Source organism: Schistocerca americana, chromosome 1, assembly GCF_021461395.2.
Source record: "Schistocerca americana isolate TAMUIC-IGC-003095 chromosome 1, iqSchAmer2.1, whole genome shotgun sequence".
Lineage (NCBI taxonomy): Eukaryota > Metazoa > Arthropoda > Insecta > Orthoptera > Acrididae > Schistocerca > Schistocerca americana.
Genome location: NC_060119.1, coordinates 367,693,583 through 367,716,386, shown reverse-complemented (window position 1 = coordinate 367,716,386; position 22,804 = coordinate 367,693,583). Strand labels below are relative to the sequence as shown.

Here is a 22,804-nt window from a genome sequence, read left to right as displayed (position 1 = left end):
TTAACCATAAACTCACAGCAAAATAACAATCTTTTATTTACTAAAACATCAGAATGACACTATTATAATGCCATTTATAATTGTGTCTGATCTGTTTCAATATGATACAGTCAAACAGTCAAACTGAAATAACATTAAACATAACTCATTACTAACACGGACAGTAATGATGCATATCAGCTGTCTTAAAGAATTTTTTAAGTGTAAATTAATGTCAAAGCTTAATCTATGTGACAATAATGAAGTCTTTATTAGAGATCTAATCTACATTTGCAGCATTAAGAGAGTCAATCATTGGCATTCAGCAATAAAGTCATGTTCAATTACAAAAAATATGCAAGTAGTGTTTGTAGGTAATATTTTGATTGAAACTCTATTATTCAGTTACAAAATTCATTTACATTACATTTACAGGCATTTATTGCACCTGCAAATGCTTTTTTATCTATATATCACACATTTTATGTTGTTTTTGTGCCTTCATCTCAGATTTTTAGTTACCTTACAGAAGTGTAAGTGAATTGGCAGACATTCAATTTCTACTGATATCTTCATACATCTTGATTTTATGGGTACTTGATGATAGGACACTGCAGAAAAAGAAGATAAATTATATTTAATGATCATTGAAAATGAATAAAATTAACTATTCCTATAGTAGAATGTTGTACAATAGAAGACTGAAATGGTAAAAATAACAATTGTGGTTAACTTCTTAGGACAAAAATGTCTTGAAAACTGACAATGTTAAACTCCCACAGCCCTATAAGATAGTTACAAGGGAAGACTTGCCAGTAACTCATTTATGTGGTCTGAGAAATAGCATGAGGTAGCTATAGAATAGCAACTACAAATAGATTACTGCAGAAAACATCAATATTTTTTGTGATGTTCAAAAGATCTTTTTTGTTAACTTCAGAGAAGTCTGAACATAGACAAAAACTGAAACAAATCAGTCTTTAATCTTATTTAGTAAGCAATGCTAATAAATCAATTACAAGTCTAATTTATTGTTCGTATTAAAAAAAAAGAAGTGCTTTAGTAGAATAGAAAAGCTGAACAAACAGAAAAAAGTGGTGTTGTGAAGATGAATATAAGCTTCTTGGTGACAGTGTAAAATGTCTGTGTGAAAATTTGGTGAGGAAAATAAATAAATAAATAAAAATAAAATATGATAAAGAGAAAAAAATGATCATGTGGCATTGTTGGCTGGGACACCGCCGGCTTGCAGTCTTATTTCATGTGACACTACACTGGGCAACTTGCATGTCGGTGATGATGATGAAAATATGATGAGGGCAACGCAACATCCAGTCCACTAGTGGAGAAAATCTCCAACCTGGCCAGGAATCGAATCTGGGCCCACTGCACGGTAGGCAAACACATTACTGCCCAGCTAAGCAGGTGGACATAACAAACACACTCAGTGTGTTTTCCAGCCTTTTGTTGTCTGTTATTGTTTCTTTTGTCATTTATTTGTCAATTTTTGCAGCCCCATCTTTTCTACCTCGACATATTGTTACACTCCGCAACCCACCAATGTTACTGAGGTGATGCAGGCAGCCATGCAATAGGTGCAACTATATCAGAGAAGTATTCGCAAAGTGACCTGACAAGCATATGGTTTCTGAAGAAAAGCAGCAGCGTTTTCAGTAGTTGCGGGAACAGTGGTCTGGATGATTGAGTGATCTGGCCTTATAACGCCAAAATAGCCTTGCTATGTTGGTATTGTGAATGGCTAGAAGCAAACTGAAATTATAGCAGCTATATTTCCTGAGGTTATGGCCTTATAATGCCAAAATAGCCTTGCTATGTTGGTACTGTGAATGGCTAGAAGCAAACTGAAATTATAGCAGCTATATTTCCTGAGGTTATGTAGCTCTACTGTATGTCTTAATGGTGATGGCATCCTCTTTTGTAAAATATTCTGGACGTAACATAGTTCCCCATTTGGATCTCCAGGTGAGAACTACTCAAGAGGATGTTTTTACCTGGAAAGACAAATATAGCACGTTACAGATTGGAGCATGGAATGTAATATCTCTTAATTGGGTAGGTAGCTTAGAGAAATTAAAAGAGAACAGGGTACATTGAAATTAGATACAGTGGGAATTGGCAAAGTGCAGGTGCAGGAAGAATAGGGTTGCTGAGCAGGTAAGAACAGAGTTATCAATGCAAAATCAACTAGCAATAATGTAGGACTAGATCCGATAATCAATTAAAAAAGTAGGAATGCAGGTGAGCTGGTTATAACAACATACTAAACACATTTTAGTAGCCAAGACAGATAAAGCCAACAACCACCACAATGATACATGTTTATATCTTGCAGGCAATGAAGAGAATGAAAGAATTCAGTCATACCAAACACTTGGTTTAAGAATCATGAAAGAAGGCTGTACATGTGGAAAAGATCTGGGAATACCAGAATGTTTCAGATAGGTTCTGTAATGGGAAGACATATTTTGATACCAGATTTTAAAATGCAAAACATTTCCAGGAGCAGACATAGATCCTGACAATTATTTTTTTGTTTATGAACTGTAAATTAAAACTGAAAAAAATTCTTAAAGTTAGATAATCAGAGAGATGATACCCAGATGGATTGAAAAACCACTGCCTGCAGAGAGTTTCAGAAGGAACATTAGCATGAGTGCAACAAGGGACAGGACAATAAAAGACAGATGGGTAGCTTTTAGAGGTGAAATAATTAAAGCAGCAGATTATGAAAATGGTAACATAAAAAGGCTTGTTAGATCTCCTTGAGCAGAGCATAAGATATTAAATCTAATTTATGAACCGAGAAAATGTAAAAATGAAGCAAGCAAGCAGAGAATACAGATGTCTAAAAAATGAGATTGACAAAAAGTGAAAAATGGCTAAGCAGGGGTGGATAGAGGATAAAGGGAAGCTGTGGAGGCATGCATGACTTTTGGAGGGCTAGAGCCCAGATTACAAGCCAGTACTAACAAGGGGAGGCCGCCAATTGTGAAATTCAGATTCAATTCATACTACGCATGATAAAAGCTCATGGCCAGAGGTGTAATGTGGCAAAGCACCAAGATGCACTTCTCAGCCGTTGTCGAGAAAATCGACAGTTAAAATAAACCATTGCGGTGAAATACTCTCAACGATTAATAATTAGCGACAGCGTCGTGGCGCAGCGGTAAGCACTCGGGTTCGTAATCCGAAGGTCGCCGGATCGAATCTCGCGCCATGCAATTTTTTTTTTTTTAGTATTTGTTTTTGTTATTCAAATGTGTCTATACACACACACACATATATATATATATAGGGTTGCTGAGCAGGTAAGAACAGAGTTATCAATGTAAAATCAACTAGCAATAATGTAGGACTAGATCTGATGATCAATTAAAAAAAGTAGGAATGTAGGTGAGCTGGTTATAACAACATACTAAACACATTTTAGTAGCCAAGACATACAATAAGTTGTTGAAGGTCGTTTGTCATGGAAAAACTGGCGACTTCGAACATCATTATGTTTTCCGCAAACAAAGTTGTATTTCACAAATGTTATTAATTGTCTTCATAATGTTAACCACGTATAGTTAATGGAAGATGTAGAAACGATATTCCAAAACGAATACGTATAGCGTATGTCAAACGTTCGAATTAGAATAGAAACCCCACGAACACAAATTTGCTGTGGCAGGTATGAAATATAAGCTCCGTTACTCGCTCGTTACACTTGAAGGACAGATGTTGAATGGGCCGAAACGAGCCGCCGCATAAAAGCGTAGTTGCCTGCTAACTTCGAAAGAAGGTAGATGCGGTCCCTAGTGCAACTTATAACATCGTCGAAAATCAGTGCGGACGTGAGAGCTTTGGTGCGCCACAACGCTGTATAAAATTATTAACCGTAGAGAGCATTTCACCGCAACAGTTTCTTTTAACTGTCGATTTTCTCGACAACGGCTGAGAAGTGCATCTTGGTGCTTTGCCACATTACACCTCTGGCCATGAGCTTTTATTATGCGCAGTATGAATCGAATCTGAATTTCACAGTTGGCGGCCTCCCCTTGTAAGCAAAGAAGGGAATGCTAAAAGTTGGGAAGAATATATAGAAGGACTACACAAAGTAAACTAATTTTAAGATAACATTATCGAAAAGGAAGGGAAAGTAGATGAACATCAGATGAAAGAGATGGCTGAGAAGAATTCGCTGGATACTGAAAGACATTATTCGAAACAAAGGAACCTGGAGCACATGACATTTTTTTCAGAATTATTAAGATCTTTAACAAAACATACAGTACCCAAAGTATTCCATCCAATGCAAAAGATACTGAGACAATGCAAATACTCTCAAACAATAAGCACAATGTAGTAATTTCAACTCCAAAGGAGGCAGTTGTGAATATTACTGCACCATCAGTTTATCAACAATGTAGGAAGGGAGAGATTGCTACTTACCATAAAGTAGACATGTTGAGTTGTAGGAGAAGACAGATTGCTGCTTACTGTGAAGAAAACATGTCAAAATGATGTGTCTTCTTTATGGTAATTTGAAGTAGAAATCTGTCTTTTCCTACAGTGTTGATATTCCTACGTGGAGTTTCCACTGTTTGATTTAAACCATGAGTCTGTAAGTCATTGTAGCAAAGTACTGACACAAATTATTTGCAAAAGAAGGGAATGACTGGTTGAAGTTGACCTCAGGTAAGGTCAGTCTGGAGAAATGTAGGAACACTACAACTTGTCTTAGACTATGAAAAGCAAACCTATGTTTATAGTGTTTTTTTGATTTAGTGAAGGCTGAGTGGAATCCACTCTGGCATTATAAAGGTAGCAGGGATAAAGTACAGGGAGAAAAAATATCGTCTACAACTTATTTGGAAATCAGACTACAGTTATAAGTAAAATACATGAAAGGGAAACAGTAGTTGGGAAGGGAGTGACACAGGACCGTAGCCTATCCCCACTGTTATTTAATATATGCACTGGGCAAGCGGTAAAGCAAACCAAAGACAAATTTTTAAAGGTAGTGAAAGTCCACGGAAAAGAAATAAAAACAGGTGGGTTTATCAATGACATTGTAATTGTGGAAGAGGCAGCAAAGAACTTGAAAGATCAGTTGAACAATACGGATAACACCTTGAAAAGAGGTTATAAGATAAACATCAATAAAAGTAAAATAAGGATAATGTAATGTAGTCAAATTAAATCAGCTGGTGCCAAGGGAATTAGATTCGGAAATTAGGCACTAAAAATAGTAAATGAATTTTGCTACTTTGACAGTAAGATAACCTGTAATGACTGAAGTAGAGAGGATATAAAATGCAAGAAAAGTATTTCTAAAAAAGAGAAATTTGTTAACATCAGATATAAACTGAAGTTTTAGAAAATATCTTCCGAAGGTATTTATGTGGATATGGACTTGTATGGAAATGAAACATGCACAGTAAACAGTTCAGACAAAATTTATGCTGAAGATTAAGTGAGTAGGTCAGAAAACTAATAAAGAGGTATGTAACTGAATTGGGAGAGTTGATTGATAGGACGTGTCCAGAGGCACCAATGATGGAGGGGAGTGTGAGTATAAAAAGTGTACATGGAGACAAAGCTGGTTCAAATGATGTGGATTGCAGAAGCTATGCAAATATGGTGAGGCTTACATAGGACATACTAGCATGCAGAAGTGTATCAAACCTGTCTTCAGACTGAAGACCACAAAAACATTTTTTTTATTGCTGTATTTTTTTCCCAGTTTAGAACAGTCCTGAATCTTGAAATTCTTTTGCCTGTGTTACCTTAAGGTTAAAATGAATTCAACTAATTTAGTGTTGGGGAGTTTGTACCATACTTTAGTATTCTCCACAATAATGCTTCTGTCTGAAATTGTCAGAAATTTTGAACATGGTTCTTTGGTGATCTTGAGACTTACCTATAATGTGTAAATGTATAACCTCCAGTTTAAGATAGCAAAATAAAATTTTACTTTGAAAATCAAATAAATGAAATAATACAACAGCTTGCAGGTCTATAAACTAGAATAACTTATTCATTAACACTATATCAATGATTAAATAAGCTTTATGTACTAACAAAATCTTGTTAAAGAAATGATTGATTATTGTGTCTGTAGATGTAGGTGCATGATTTCTTTCATTATAGGAATAGTAAATCACTGCTTTTGAAATTACATTTGGAAGCCTGACTAAACAATAATAACAATAATAATAAAGAATTCATTCAGCGTATTTTGAAGTCAGTTGACAGAATGCTCAGAAAGAGTCTGAAAATCTTGTAAGGGTGTTGTAGGGGACGTTGTGCTGAGAAATAATTGTTAAAAAAATGATATGTTTCACCATTGGCAATTTAATTAGCCTTGAAGTTAGCCAATCAGGTCACTGCATGTACAATCAAGCAGCCTGTCTGAGACAATGTCACCAAACAAAGCTAACTTCTGCTCACCTAGCTTAAACTTTTTTATACAGTTATTTCTTAGCACAACTTCTCGTGCCAGACCCCTTACAAGGTTTACATACTGTTTCTGTCCACCCTGCGAACACATTTATGAATATAAAACTAACAAGTGAGAAAGCAGAGTGACATGTAATTCATGATGCGCATTAAATAAATAAGTATATGACAAGACTTGCTCTGTGAAGATCTTCGATTAAGTTTTAAGACAACTAACTAGTCGTGTACTTTCTAGAAAGAGAGGGAAAAGTAGAAACTGTCATTCAATCAAGCTTTCAAAATTAAAATGCCAATGTTATTCATCACACATACCTCAACATGGTTAAGGCAGCACAACAGCGTCTTTGAAAAATCACACTTCATTTGGTCTGCAATAAATAGGTTACTGATATTAGAATTCGCTTGTATTCTCATCTGTATCATTTTATGTCACTCTTTTAAATATTTCAAAAATGAGATAAGAACTATATATTTTAATTTTTATATTTAACTTTAATTTTTATATTTTTATACTAGTCTTTCCAATATACCAATTCTGTTCCTGGAATCATCTTCTTTTAAATGTTCTACTTTTTAGATTGCAAAGTACAGTAAAGAGGACACGGCTGCTGTAGTGGCATTAGATTGTTGGAAAGTATGGTTCAGAATAAATGAACTATAATCTATGGAGTTTTACATAATCACAACCATGAAAGTATGCTTAACTATATAAATAATATGTATCACATTAATTTATTTATCATATTCTACACATCTCATCTCAGGAATATGAAATGGGTCAAAGAATAACTTAACAAAAAGCAGCTGCCATTAGAAAATAAATTAATTATTAACTATTGTCAAGTTACTGGTACTGCAAACTATTTGTGGTTGATTGGTCTAACCTTAACATTGTACAATCAGCAAGACCATTAATCTTTTGAAATAAGCTGCCGCCATTTATCTTCTATATGTGGCTTAGTATGTACATGACATCTTTAATATTTATTATGAGAACCCCGCACTGAACAAGGAGATAAAGCCAACATGAAAATAATTTTTATGTTATATATTATTGTTGTGACTCGCCGATCTTTCAAAGTGCCGCCGCACAGTTACACGCATTCTGTACATGTGGCGCGGTCTGCCAGCCATGCAGCAGCAGTGCCACCTAAGCGGCCAGCCAGCCAGTGGCCGCTAGACTTGGACTCAGTTATGATTTGACTGTTAAAGTGTACACACGTCTTACTCTGTTTACTTGATCTGTGACTTTCATGTATTGCGTCTTCCTTGAAATATATTTGTTCAACTTGAAGTTATAACAATTGGCGACGAGGTAGTGATTTTTCTTTCCCATCATTGACCCACATTTTTCCATGGCTACTTTAGAGCAACTATTGCAAGGTCTCATAGAACAGCAAAGGCTTCTCACAAATGCGATTCATGATTTCATCACGGCATCAAATGCGGGGTGTCTCTCATCATTGTCTCTGCCTTCTTTTCCTCCTTATGATGAGATGGCAGAAGACTGGTCTGATTACGAAAAACGTCTTCGACAGCACTTCTTGGCATTTCATGTTGCAGACAAACAAACATGTAAGTCTCTGTTCCTTTCATGGATTTCACCTCAAATGTATTGGTTGTTGTCACAACTGGCTCCTTTGAAAGATCCTGCGTCTTTGTCCTTTGCTAAAATGTGCTCACTTCTGTCCATCTATTTTCAAAAGCAAACACATGTGGTAGCCTCTCATGTTGCCTTTTATCGTTGTCAAAAACAACCAAATCAATCCTATCGCGCTTGGGCTGCTTAACTTCACGGCTTCAGTAGAAAGTGTCAATTTGTTACTGAAGTTCACAAAGAATCCTATGCCAATTTCATGGTACGGGATGCTATTACCCGATCGGCATCCGACAAAGAAGTTAGGCAACATGCCCTTCAGTTGGCAAATCCGACTCTAGATGAAGTCCTATCCATTGCTCAGTCTTTTGAAGTTTCTCGCGCCGCTGGAACGCAAATAGAGACATGGGGCGACATTGGGGAAATACAACCTTTGTGCGATGTTGACGAAGCATGTGGTGTGTCCCCGCCAGCCGACGTGGATGCAGTACGCTCCCAAGCGCAGCCTCGACCTAACTGTAAACAAACATCTAAGAAACTGCAGCAAAACCCACGGCAACTTCCTTCATGTCCGCGATGTTTTATGAAACATTCACGAGAAGATTGTCCACAACGTTGGGCCGTGTGTCACAAATGCATAAAAAAAAAAGTTATGTGTCATTCGCTTGCAAATCTGACCGCATACATGATGTTCATGAACATGACGCTGATTCTGATTGTGTGTTGTCTGCCAACTGTACTTCTTCCCTTTCAGGGAAGTTATTCCTCACTGTCCAAATACTTGGTCGAGATGTTCGCACGCAGGTGGATACTGGTTCTGCTGCCACTATCATCAATTCTCAGACATATCTTCAGTTGGGTTCTCCAATCCTGTCACCTGTCACTAGGCAATTACGGACTTACAATAAACAGAAGATTTCTCTCTTGGGACAATCTGATGCTGAGGTATCTTACAAATCTGTCGTTCTCACTGTTCCCATATTTGTGGTCGACCATAGTAACGCAGAGAATCTTTTTGGTTTCGATGCCTTTCGCGTTTTTGGGTTCTCCATAGATGACTCTGTAAATATCGTCTGTGATGCTATTCCTTATGCTCAATTGGATTCCTTGTTAACGACATTTTCGTCCCTTTTTTCTCCTGGGTTAGGCCGTGCAAACGACTTTGAAGCTCATATTACACTCAAACCCACTGTTGCTTCGGTGGCTCAGCCGTTGCATCGCCTGTTGCATAAAAACGTGCCTTTCCACTGGTCCGCGTCATGCAATGTGGCTTTCCAGAAATTGAAGACTATGCTGAAACAGGCCCTGTGCCTGGCTACTTATCAACCTGACCAACATCTTGTTCTTGCCATGGACGCCTCTCAATATGGAGTTGGTGCAGTCCTTACGCACCATTTTCCTGAGAGTTCTGAACAACCTATTGCTTATGCCTCCAAAACGCTCACGGATGCCCAACAAAAGTATTCTCAAATTGAAAAAGAAGCTTTGGCCATTATTTATGCTCTTCATAAGTTTGGTATTTTTCTCTATGGATCCAAATTTCATCTTGTTATGGATCACAAACCACTTGATTCCTTGTTTCATACATCAACATCTCTTCCCGACAAGGGTGCACACCGCCTCCAGCGTTGGGCTCTTTACTCGTCTCGTTTCAATTATGAGATTCATTTCTGGCCGATGGCTCAACATGCAAATGCTGATGCACTGTCTTGCCTTCCCATGGGTCCTGATCTGGCATTTGATAGGGACGAACTTTTTTGTTTCCTCCTGGATGTTGCCGAGCAGCGGGTTGTGGACGGGTTCCCCATCACCAGGGACTGGCTGGCGGCTGCTACGGGTTCTGACCCTACCCTCTCCCGGGTTTTACGCTGTATTCAGAAGGGTTGGCCAGATCATCTGTCCACTAAGACTTCTGATCCGTTGTGGAACTACTACGCTTTGCGTTACCGCCTCACGGCTAGGGATGGTGCTATCCTCCTTTCCATCTAAAATTCTTCGCCGCGTGTTGTGGTACCTGCGTCTTTGCGTGCTTTGGTCTTGCACCCCCTTCACCAGGGGCACTGGGGTGTCTCTCACACAAAATCTCTAGCACCCTGTCATGTGTACTGGCCCGGCATCGACTCTGAAATCGCACACATGGTCGCAGCCTGCTTCCCTTGTGCGTCACAGGCCGCCGCCCTGAAGTCATCTCTGTCACTGTGGCCTTCGCCTGAGAAGCCCTGGGAGCGTATTCATGCTGACTTTGCGGGACCTTTTTTAGGTACTTATTGGCTTCTCGTTATTGACGCCTACTCTAACTTTCCTTTCATTGTTCGTTGCACGTCGCCCACCACTGCGGCAACCACCAATGCTCTAGCTCGCATTTTCACTTTGGAAGGCCTTCCCTCTACTCTTGTTACTGATAATGGTCCGCAATTTGCCTCTTCCGATTTTGCGGATTTTTGTGCCTGTCACAGTGTCATACATGCCACAGCCCCTCCGTTCCATCCACAGTCAAACGGTGAGGCTTTACGACTGGTCCGCACATTTAAGGCTCAGCTGAGGAAACTCCTGACTTCTTCTGCTGCTGGTGATGCACTTCTCCAATTTCTGGCTTCTTACCATCTCACCCCCATGGGCGACCACAGCCCGGCTGAGCTTTTACATGGCCGGCAGTGCCACACACTACTTCATCTTCTGTGGCCTTCCGCCTCACGGCCACATGTGCCTTCGCTTGGCTGGTTCACTGCTGACGACTTTGTATGGGTACGCGGATATGGCAGGCGGCCAAAATGGAGTCCTGGCCGCATCTTACGACACCATGGCCAACGCCTGTATGAAATCCAGATGGACATGGGTGTTGCAGCGTGTCATTTGGACCAGCTTTGGCCTCGCGACCCGGCAACGCCTGTTCCAGATGCTGCTACACCACCTTCAGCTCTACCTGATGCTCGGGATACTGAAATCTCTCATTACTCACAACGCAGTCCTCTCACCATCATATCGGTGCCAGCACAAGAACTGACGCCACCAGGAGACGTGCCCATGCAGGAGCCAGATGACCATCACCTGTCGGAGCAACTCTACTCGCCTCCTTCTCCTACGGACATGGACACATTGCCCCTGTCTCCTGTTATAACAACTGGACTTGCCGCAATGGGCAGATTGGTGCACGGGGCCCCAGCAGATTTGACCCCCACGTCTCCTGTCATCTCGACCTGTTATCATCGGGGACACTTCCGTCCGTACAGGAAACCTCCTCTTCGAGACTTTACGGCCAGTCAAACAACACCTATGGACGTTAGCAATCTACAGGCCACCTCCATCAAGACCTGTGCAAAAAATTCAAAGGGGGGAAAAGTGTTGTGACTCGCCGATCTTTCAAAGTGCCGCCATGCAGTTATGTGCGTCCTCTACATGCGGCGCTGTCTGCCAGCCATGCAGCAGCAGCAATACCTAAGCGGCCAGCCAGCCAGCCAGCGGCTGCTAGACTTGGACTCAGTTATGATTTGACTGTTAAAATGTACACACGTCTTACTCTGTTTACTTGATCGGTGACTTTCATGTATTGTGTCTTCCTTGAAATATATTTGTTCAACTTGAAGTTATAACAATTATCACTTTGTAAGTCACTATTCACCTGAAAGAGAGTTTTATTACTTGTATTATAACAAATAAGTAACAATTACCACAAAGGATTTGATATTCAGAGAATTGGGTGTAAGAATTACAAGATGTTTGAAAAGACTTTTGTGAGATGCTTTGTTGCCTGCTCTATACCATATTCTTACTGCTCATTATTGCTAAATGAATATTTTATTTGCATTAGCTGCATTGTCAAAGCATGTAACTTGAAACAGCTACTCTTTATCTCCTGCTAATGGTTAAAGACATATATATAACATGAAATTGCTACTCTTTATCTCCTGCTAATAAGTGAGTAATCACACTGATATTTATTTCAGAACAACAGTTATCCAGATACCATAAGACTAGAGATTTGTTTGGAATGAAATTGATACTTATCATCCAGATTAACTTTGTATTAATATTATTATGTAAGACTTATTAGCTTAATGTGTACTGAAGTGAGGGCTTTCTTATGATCCACTGCTAAGCACCTTGTGGACAGTTGCTGGTAATTAGCACAGATGAGCAATTAATACATTGCGACAGTGAAATAAACTGTTAAGAAAAATAAATGCTCAAAGACAATGATAACACATACTTAAACTGAACTGTGACTTAGCTCGTGAAGTATGTTCAAAATTGCATATTCTAATGTTAGTTGAGTTACACAGACTGAACTGTGATTTTACTGGATGATATGTATGCCACAGATAAATACAGTTTTATCACAAACTATTGGTTGTGTAACTCAAAATGAATTTGTAAGTGAGTAACGCACTTCAAAATGGATTTGTAACCTGAAACCCGGGTTGTGCAGTAACTATAATAAAATTTGTGAAATAAGGCAAAAAACAGTGTTTGTTTACTTAATCAAAATGAATTATTTGGAACAAACAATTGATACAAGACTTTCTGGGAGACTACAAGTATTTGTGTCTGGATTCAAGCCTAGAATCTTGCCTTTGGTGGGAACTATTGTTACCAGCTGAGCAAAACAAGCACAACTCATGACTTGCATTCAAGCTTCATTTCTGTCAGTTTTTTTCTGAAAATTACACAGTTTTAATACTTTAGGAAGGTTCACAGCATTGTACAGTCTGCTGCAGACTGAAATATTCATAATAAATATACTGTAACCGAGCGAGGTGGCGCAGTGGTTAGCACACTGGACTCACATTCGGGAGGACGACGGTTCAATCCCGTCTCCGGCCATCCTGATTTTGGTTTTCCGTGATTTCCCTAAATCATTTCAGGCAAATGCCGGGATGGTTCCTTTGAAAGGGCACGGCCGATTTCCTTCCCAATCCTTCCCTAACCCGAGCTTGCACTCCGTCTCTAATGACCTCGTTGTCGACGGGACGTTAAACACTAACCACCACCTAAATATACTGTATGCGTAAATGCATACACTCATCATGTCATGAAAATGTGAGCAATGTAGAATATGAGACTCATCAGCAGTGTAGCAGTTACTGATAATGGACACTGCTATGACAGACATTCACCAGTTTGAAGTTACTGATAATGAACATTGCTATGACAGACATTCACCAGTTTGATTTACTTGAGTCAACAAAGTTCTTACTTGTTAGTGCTTGCATACATCCTTTGTTTTTACTTAAACTTTTATGAAGAGCTAATATGAAACAAATGTTTTCATCTAACCTAAAGTACATCTTACAGTGTTTTTAATGTTTGATTTATGTCACAACAAAAGAAAAATTGGTGTTTTGTATGAAAATCACAGCTAAAGTATAAACAGGTAAGAAGTATCCTAGATCTAGTTAACAGTGGGAGTTCTTAAGAACAGTTTGGCGATTTTCAAAATATACAGCCAGCCAGGATCTAAGTGATACATTGGAAGTGGTTAACATGAAATGTTTTTTACTTTCTTTTGAATTCAGATGAATTTGAATTTCTTAGCAGCTTGTGGGTGAAGAGGCCTGCACAAGTGGAAACTACATTTTTGGGTTTGATTTACTCTGAAAGAACACCTCTTTAAAATGTTTATGTGATAATGATATGTTTATCACATATACAAACAACCTAGCCATTTGTGACATATATGGCTTATTTGCTTACCTTGCATCTTAGAAGATGATTCTGTGCTTTTCTCAGTTTCCTCAGTACTTTCAGTGCTACTTTCAGTACCTTCAGTTTCATCTTTCGATTCAGAAAGACAGTGGTTTACTCGTTGCTTTGTCTGCTCTCTTTGTGTTGCATCTGTTACATTTGTTGCTAACCATGCTTCTATCTTAGACTTGCTGGGAACTTCAGCTTCATTAAGCTGAAATAGATATATTATGGAACTTTGAAAAATGATATTAATTTTATTTAAGAGAATTTATAAACTGCATAGGTGCATTATTATACAGTTGATGGGAAGCATATGTTTGCAAATGCCACATTATTTCTCTAATTTCATGAATGTATTTATACATTTTTCAGTCATTTTAACTTTTTGAAGATATAGTTGTTTGTTACTCTTACTGTTTTTCAGAAAATAACTTTTCTTTTATTATACTTAAAAATAGCTCTTCACTGAATGCAATAGAGAGGACAACAGAAAAAAAATTAAAAGATGAAACAACATAATAATGAAAGTTTCATTACATTTAGCCAATTTTCTGATGTACACTTATTATTTAGCTTCACAATTCCTGACATACTGTATGACAAACAGTTAGTGGTATTTTTATTGCTCATGCTTCTTTTTATTCCATTGCTGTATGAGAAAAATAACTATTATATGCTTCAGTATCTATTTTATTTATATCACTGTGGCCCTTGCACAATGTATTTGTATGGAGGATAAATATGTTTTTGTAATATTGTTCATAGAGAGAGTCCTAGAATTTTATAGGAAGCTTTTCACATGAAGAATGAATGAATGAATGAATGAATGAATGAATAAATGAAGGAAAATTTGGATTCAAGAACCTGTTGACAAAAAGGGATACCTTAAATTGGATAACAATAATGAAGGAAAATGACCAAGTTCTTATCAAAGAAACCAACCTGACAGTCATGTTAATTAGTTTAAAGAAACTGTGGAAATGCTAAATCCAGATAGCCATATCAGATCATATGATGTATGATATATCTCTTGTGAGACCTGCCATTTACATTAACTGAACATCTCCATAATATTCTTGTGCTAAGAAAGTAGATCCATCACAAACTAAGCAGATTTTTTGAGGATTTATAGTGTCTCCAGAGGTTCCAAAATGATTATAATACCAGACAGTAAATATATATTCATGGATGGATCATTAGGGCACGGTGTAATTTACTCCTTCCATGAGGAAACTACAGTTTCACACAAGTTACCCAAAGCTAAAGTTTTTACATGGTACAATTGATTCTGGTGAGTGACTGCAAATGATACAGCTAAAAGTACTAGTAAATTTGGCCTATTTATGAAAATCACATTGTCTTTCCTTATGTTACAAGTACTGGTAGCTGCATCAAATATTAGTTTTCTGGACATTGTCCTGGATATCACACAAAGTATCTATGTAAACAACTCTATTATCTGCAAACAATCTCCACCTGCAATGAATAGCTATGTTCTACATTGGTCTAGGTCATAACTGATTACAATGCTGAAGTTGCTAACAAGGGAACCTCCCCATCGCACCCCCCTCAGATTTAGTTATAAGTTGGCACAGTGGATAGGCCTTGAAAAACTGAACACAGATCAATCGAGAAAACAGGAAAAGTTGTGTGGAACTATGAAAAAAATAAGCAAAATATATCAAACTGAGTAGTCCATGTGCAAGATAGGCAATATCAAGGATAGTGTGATCTCAGGAGCGCCTTGGTCCTGTGGTTAGCGTGAGCAGCTGCAAAACGAGAGGTCCTTCGTTCAAGTCTTGCCTCTTGTGAGAAGTTTAATTTTTTTATTTTCAGACAACTATTTTGCGAAGTTGCACAGGTACAAAGAGCAGTATTGTTTACGTGATCGTGTGTCAATTATCAAAGTTCAGGTACTCACACATAATCAACTTCGCTCTCCAGAATTCCAGGACATGTTCAGATTTGCTTGGACATATGCAGGATTTGACGGTCTACACACAGAAAAATTTGAAAACGTTAAAAACATATGTTTTGACAGAGCACAGGGAAAACTGTGCGACTGTGAAACTGTTGCATTCATTTGTTGCAGTTTATGTGACAAACTTTATGTTTTCATCACTTTTTTGGGAGTGATTATCACATGCACAAGAAAACCTATATCGGGCAAGGTAGAAGAATCTTTTTACCCATTTGCCATGTGTACAAGTTAGGTGGGTTGACAACATATTCCTGTCATGTGACGCACATGCCGTCACCAGTGTCGCATAGAATATATCAGCCGTGTTTTCCTGTGGAGGAATCGGTTGACCTACGACCTTCCAATCAAATGTTTTCAGTTCCCATTGGAGAGGCACGTCCTTTCGTCTACTAATCGCACGGTTTTGCAGTGCGGTCGCAAAACACAGACACTAAACTTATTACAGTGAACAGAGATGTCAATGAACAAACGGACAGATCATAACTTTGCAAAAATAAAGAAATTGAACTTTTCACTTGAGGGAGGGAATTGAACCAAGGACCCTTCATTCCGCAGCTGCTCACGCTAACCATGGGACCACGGCGCTCCTGAACTCACATTATCCTTAATTTTGCCCATCTTGCACATGGACTACTCAGTTTGTATGTTTTGCTTATTTTTTTCATAGTTCCACACAACTTCTTCCTGTTTTCTCGATTGATCTGTGTTCAGTTTTTCAAGGCCTATCCACCGTAACTAAATCTGAGGGGGGTGCGATGGGGAGGCTCCCTTGTAAGGAATAATCTTATTTTGTGTTGCTGGATTTCATCAACTTGGATACTGGCACACCAAGAGATGAGATTAAGTTCTACACAGAATACGTTGACTCAGTTCACAAAATACAGTAGGCATTTCCCACCATACACAGACACAGGGGAGCAAGAAGAAGAAAATATACCAGGTTTGATGCTTAATAAGGACATGAATTATCAACACTCCAGAAGATCAACAGCAAATGTAACTACTTTGGATAGCAATGCATGCACGATTTGGAACTTTCTGGGACATGCCCCATAATGCTGTTTGCAGGTGCTGTAAATATGTTCTTCTAATATTCCCTTGTTTTGATTTGAGCTTCCAAGGGTTCTGTAATGTTTGATTTTAGAATTATTATGTGGTACTGGTCTATCTGTAACTATGTATGTTCTGTCTACAATGTGTATGTCTGTATGTGTGCAAACAAACAAATATTCTAACATTAATTTTCTATCAATACCTTCACATTTTATGGAAATATGAGCTAGCTGTATGGTGTTAGCTAAAGGTAAATAAATTAAATTAAATGTGGGGGCTCCAGTTGGTGGAATCATCTTTGCAATGTACCTTACTAGATAACACCACGCCTGTTCCACATGATTCAGAACCAGCAGAAATGTAGATTATTTGATTTGTCTGATGTCCTCACTCTCCAAACAGCTATGTTTTCACTGACATTATCATCTATGAAGATTAAGTTATGACATACTGCAGTATGGAAATTCAAACATAACCTTCATTACATCAGTAGAACATTTGTCCCTTGTGATGAATCCTTTGCTGAAGACATGCAAGAGTGTTGGTACACTCGTCATAATAGCCACCTATATGTCCACCACAACTTTCACATTCCAGTGTTTTTGAATGTAGTACAGTTTTGCACATTTTCCCCTCACCAGTCAGCAATGAAAATTAATTTTGGCACTGGAACATAACCCTGACCTTCTGTCACAGAAGTAGTATGGAATAATTAAAATGGGTAAGTGCTACGTTAAGTATGGAGAGACGAATAAGTTTTTGATGACGTTTGTATGGTCTCTGTATCACTTCATCTCTTACTTCCACACAATATTATACTGCTGGTTTCTCATGTTAGCTGGAAACTGTAGGACATGAGCCATACACTGGAATTATTTTCTGTTTCTGATGCTCTCTTGAAAAATACATATGGAACTGATGGTTGGAAAGTATTCTTTGTATAATGTGATTTACATTACCTTGTTGTCAGTCTGAATGAACTGTATAATAATAAGATAGCCACCATGAAATGCTCACTAACACAAAAATTATCTCCAAATGTTTAACCTACACTCAAAACTACTCGCACCAGGAGGACACAGTTGGCAGCTGTAACACGTGGTACACATCTCTTTGCCTCTTTGCATCTTCCCACCACCTGCCTTCTTATATGCATAGTGGACTAGTCCCAATACTATTGTTTATTACACCTCTGCAATTGAGCACTGCAGTTTGTGGCTGATATAAACTAGTAGATTTATGTTTTTGCTGTTGGGGCAAAGAGGAAAATTTATACAAAATAGTTGTAAAGGCACTACTGGAAAACTGAGATGGTGCCAACATAGACATTTTGGAAACTAACAGGTCCAACTTCCATGAAATTTTTACAGATGACGGGTGATCACAAAACAGTTGCAGAGATGTTTGCTTATTTTTTCTGGTTTTCTTTCTTTTATTGTTAAAAAGGCAAGAAAACTATTTTTGCTTAAAAATCAAGTCACATACAAATTGTGAATTACCACAACAAGTTTGACTTCCATGACTGCTTAATTTTCTTTTCAAACTTGACATAGAATTTTTGAATGGACCCATAAATACACGTTTGCAAAATTCATCTCCGTTCATACACTGAAGCACCAAAGAAACTGGTATAGGCATGCACATTCAAATAAAGAGATATGTAAACAGACACAATATGGTGCAGCAGTTGCCAATGCCTATAGAAAACAAATAACATCTGGCACAGTTAGATTGGTTACTGCTGGGAAAATGGCAGATTTTCAAGATTTAAGTGAATTTGAACATGGTGTTATAGTTGGTGAATGAGCAATGGGACACACATCTCCAAGGTAGTGATGAAGTGGGGATTTTTCCCATACAACCATTTCATGAGTGTACTGTGAATATCAGGAATCAGTAAAACATCATATCTCTGACACCACTGCAGCCGGAAAAAGATCCTGCAAGAAAGGGACCAATGACAACTGAAGAGAATTGTTCAACATGACATAAGTGCAACCCTCTTGAAAATTGGTGCAGATTTCAATGCTGAGCCATCAACAAGTGTCAGCATGCAAACCATTTGACGAAACATGATCGATATTGGCTTTCGGAGCCGAAGGCCCACTCATGTAACATTAATGACTGCATGACACAAAGCTTTACGCCTCACCTGGGCCCGTCAACGCCAGCATGGGACTGTTGATGGCTGGGAACGTGTTGCCTGGTCAGACAAGTCTCGTTCCAAATTGTATCAAACAGATGGACATGTACAGGTATGGAGACAACCTCATGAAGTGCAGCTGGAGTGACATGGGATCCCTGATAGTCTAGATATGACTCTGAGAGGTAACACATACGTAAGCATCCTGTCTGATCACCTGCATGCATTCATCTCCATTGTGCAATCCGACAGACTTGGGCAATTCCAGCAGGACAATATGACATCACACTCATCCAGAATTTCTAAAGAGTGGCTAGTACCTGAATAGTGTAAATTCGCGTAGTCGTTTGTCTACTGTTTTTGTTTTGAACGGCCAGTGTCGGTTGGTCACAGTCAGTGTGCTCCCTGCCGCCGTTGGATAAGCAGCTGAGCAGCAAGTCGTATACTCCTAGCTCACTCATTTGTTACATAGTTTAATTCTTAATTTCTTTGCGTGTTTTTGGTACTTGCATTGTTTAATTCATAAACTTCGGGCGTATTATAGTATTTGCGAGTGTAGCATCGCGTTTTAGTACCTGAATAGTGTAATTTCGCTTAGTCTCCTTCCGCCGCCGAGCAGTGTCAGCAGTGCGCAAGTAGCAGCATTACTGCATTTACTAGGCAATCTTGTATTTTAATAACCGTTTAAATTTTGTCGATTTGTTTGCGCTCTCTGTAGATTAGTTCAGACGTTCTTTGCAAAACAGTTTTTAGCATGGATAGGGACTGCAACTGCTGTGTTCGGATGCAGGCTGAGTTGGCATCCCTTCGCTCCCAGCATCAGGCAGTGTTGGCTTCGGTCGCACAGCTTGAGGCTGTTGCCAATGGGCATCACTGTGGGGGTCCGGATGGGGGTTTGTCGGGGACGGCCAGCTCGTCCCACGCATCCCCTGATCGGACTACGACTGTGGTTGCCCGGGATACTGCCCGCATTGAGGCTGATCCCTCACCTGTGGTAGAGTGGGAGGTCGTTTCAAGGTGTGGCAGGGGGCGAAAGACATTCCGGAGGGCTGAACGGAAAGCCTCTCCAGTTTGTCTGACGAACCGGTTTCAGGCTCTGTCTCAGGCTGATACTGATCTTCGGCCTGACATGGCTGCTTGTCCTGTTCCTGAGGTTGCCCCTCAGTCTGCAAGATCCGGGCAGTTGCAGAGGGTGGGCTTACTGGTAGTTGGGAGCTCCAACGTCAGGCGCGTAATGGGGCCCCTTAGGGAAATGGCAGCAAGAGAGGGGAAGAAAACCAATGTGCACTCCGTGTGCATACCGGGGGGAGTCATTCCAGATGTGGAAAGGGTCCTTCCGGATGCCATGAAGGGTACAGGGTGCACCCATCTGCAGGTGGTCGCTCATGTCGGCACCAATGATGTGTGTCGCTATGGATCGGAGGAAATCCTCTCTGGCTTCCGGCGGCTATCTGATTTGGTGAAGACTGCCAGTCTCGCTAGCGGAATGAAAGCAGAGCTCACCATCTGCAGCATCGTCGACAGGACTGACTGCGGACCTTTGGTACAGAGCCGAGTGGAGGGTCTGAATCAGAGGCTGAGACGGTTCTGCGACCGTGTGGGCTGCAGATTCCTCGACTTGCGCCATAGGGTGGTGGGGTTTCGGGTTCCGCTGGATCGGTCAGGAGTCCACTACACGCAACATGCGGCTACACGGGTAGCAGGGGTTGTGTGGCGTGGGCTGGGCGGTTTTTTAGGTTAGATGGCCTTGGGCAAGTACAGAAAGGGCAACAGCCTCAACGGGTGCGGGGCAAAGTCAGGACATGCGGGGACCAAGCAGCAATCGGTATTGTAATTGTCAACTGTCGAAGCTGCGTTGGTAAAGTACCGGAACTTCAAGCGCTGATAGAAAGCACCGAAGCTGAAATCGTTATAGGTACAGAAAGCTGGCTTAAGCCAGAGATAAATTCTGCCGAAATTTTTACAAAGGTACAGACGGTGTTTAGAAAGGATAGATTGCATGCAACCGGTGGTGGAGTGTTCGTCGCTGTTAGTAGTAGTTTATCCTGTAGTGAAGTAGAAGTGGATAGTTCCTGTGAATTATTATGGGTGGAGGTTACACTAAACAACCGAACTAGGTTAATAATTGGCTCCTTTTACCGACCTCCCGACTCAGCAACATTAGTGGCAGAACAACTGAGAGAAAATTTGGAATACATTTCACATAAATTTTCTCAGCATGTTATAGTCTTAGGTGGAGATTTCAATTTACCAGATATAGACTGGGACACTCAGATGTTTAGGATGGGTGGTAGGGACAGAGCATCGAGTGACATTATACTGAGTGCACTATCCGAAAATTACCTCGAGCAATTAAACAGAGAACCGACTCGTGGAGATAACATCTTGGACCTACTGATAACAAACAGACCCGAACTTTTCGACTCTGTATGTACAGAACAGGGAATCAGTGATCATAAGGCCGTTGCAGCATCCCTGAATATGGAAGTTAATAGGAATATAAAAAAAAGGGAGGAAGGTTTATCTGTTTAGCAAGAGTAATAGAAGGCGGATTTCAGACTACCTAACAGATCAAAACGAAAATTTCTGTTCCGACACTGACAATGTTGAGTGATTATGGAAAAGGTTCAAGGCAATCGTAAAATGCGTTTTAGACAGGTACGTGCCAAGTAAAACTGTGAGGGATGGGAAAAACCCACCGTGGTACAACAACAAAGTTAGGAAACTACTGCGAAAGCAAAGAGAGCTCCACTCCAAGTTTAAACGCAGCCAAAACCTCTCAGACAAACAGAAGCTAAACGATGTCAAAGTTAGCGTAAGGAGGGCTATGCGTGAAGCGTTCATTGAATTCGAAAGTGAAATTCTATGTACCGACTTGACAGAAAATCCTAGGAAGTTCTGGTCTTACGTTAAATCAGTAAGTGACTCGAAACAGCATATCCAGACACTACGGGATGATGATGGTATTGAAACAGAGGATGACACGCGTAAAGCTGAAATACTAAACACCTTTTTCCAAAGCTGTTTCACAGAGGAAGACTGCACTGCAGTTCCTTCTCTAAATCCTCGCACAAACGAAAAAATGGCTGACATCGAAATAAGTGTCCAAGGAATAGAAAAGCAACTGGAATCACTCAATAGAGGAAAGTCCACTGGACCTGACAGGATACCAATTCGATTCTACACAGAGTACGCGAAAGAACTTGCCCCCCTTCTAACAGCCGTGTACCGCAAGTCTCTAGAGGAACGGAGGGTTCCAAATGATTGGAAAAGAGCACAGATAGTCCCAGTCTTCAAGAAGGGTCGTCGAGCAGATGCGCAAAACTATAGACCTATATCTCTTACGTCGATCTCTTGTAGAATTTTAGAACATGTTTTTTGCTCGCGTACTATGTCATTTCTGGAAACCCAGAATCTACTATGTAGGAATCAACATGGATTCCGGAAACAGCGATCGTGTGAGACCCAATTCGCCTTATTTGTTCATGAGACCCAGAAAATATTAGATACAGGCTCCCAGGTAGATGCTATTTTTCTTGACTTCCGGAAGGCGTTCGATACAGTTCCACACTGTCGCCTGATAAACAAAGTAAGAGCCTACGGAATATCAGACCAGCTGTGTGGCTGGATTGAAGAGTTTTTAGCAAACAGAACACAGCATGTTGTTATCAATGGAGAGACATCTACAGACGTTAAAGTAACCTCTGGCATGCCACAGGGGAGTGTTATGGGACCATTGCTTTTCACAATATATATAAATGACTTAGTAGATAGTGTCGGAAGTTCCATGCGGCTTTTCGCGGATGATGCTGTAGTATACAGAGAAGTTGCAGCATTAGAAAATTGTAGCGAAATGCAGGAAGATTTGCAGCGGATAGGCACTTGGTGCAGGGAGTGGCAA

General features: G+C 39.8%; 1 protein-coding gene across 1 annotated transcript in view; it reads right to left on the bottom strand.

Moving 5' to 3' along the window:
- Nucleotides 1-496: 496 nt before the first annotated feature.
- Nucleotides 497-22,804, bottom strand: part of LOC124600425 — a 126,477-nt gene continuing 104,169 nt past the window's right edge. The window contains exons 7-9 of the mRNA XM_047136160.1: nucleotides 13,733-13,937; nucleotides 6,757-6,812; nucleotides 497-590 (exon numbers count right to left, since the gene is read on the bottom strand). Of these exons, the coding sequence (XP_046992116.1) occupies nucleotides 567-590; nucleotides 6,757-6,812; nucleotides 13,733-13,937 (285 nt within the window). The 3' untranslated portion in view covers nucleotides 497-566. The remainder of the gene's footprint in view (nucleotides 591-6,756; nucleotides 6,813-13,732; nucleotides 13,938-22,804) is intronic.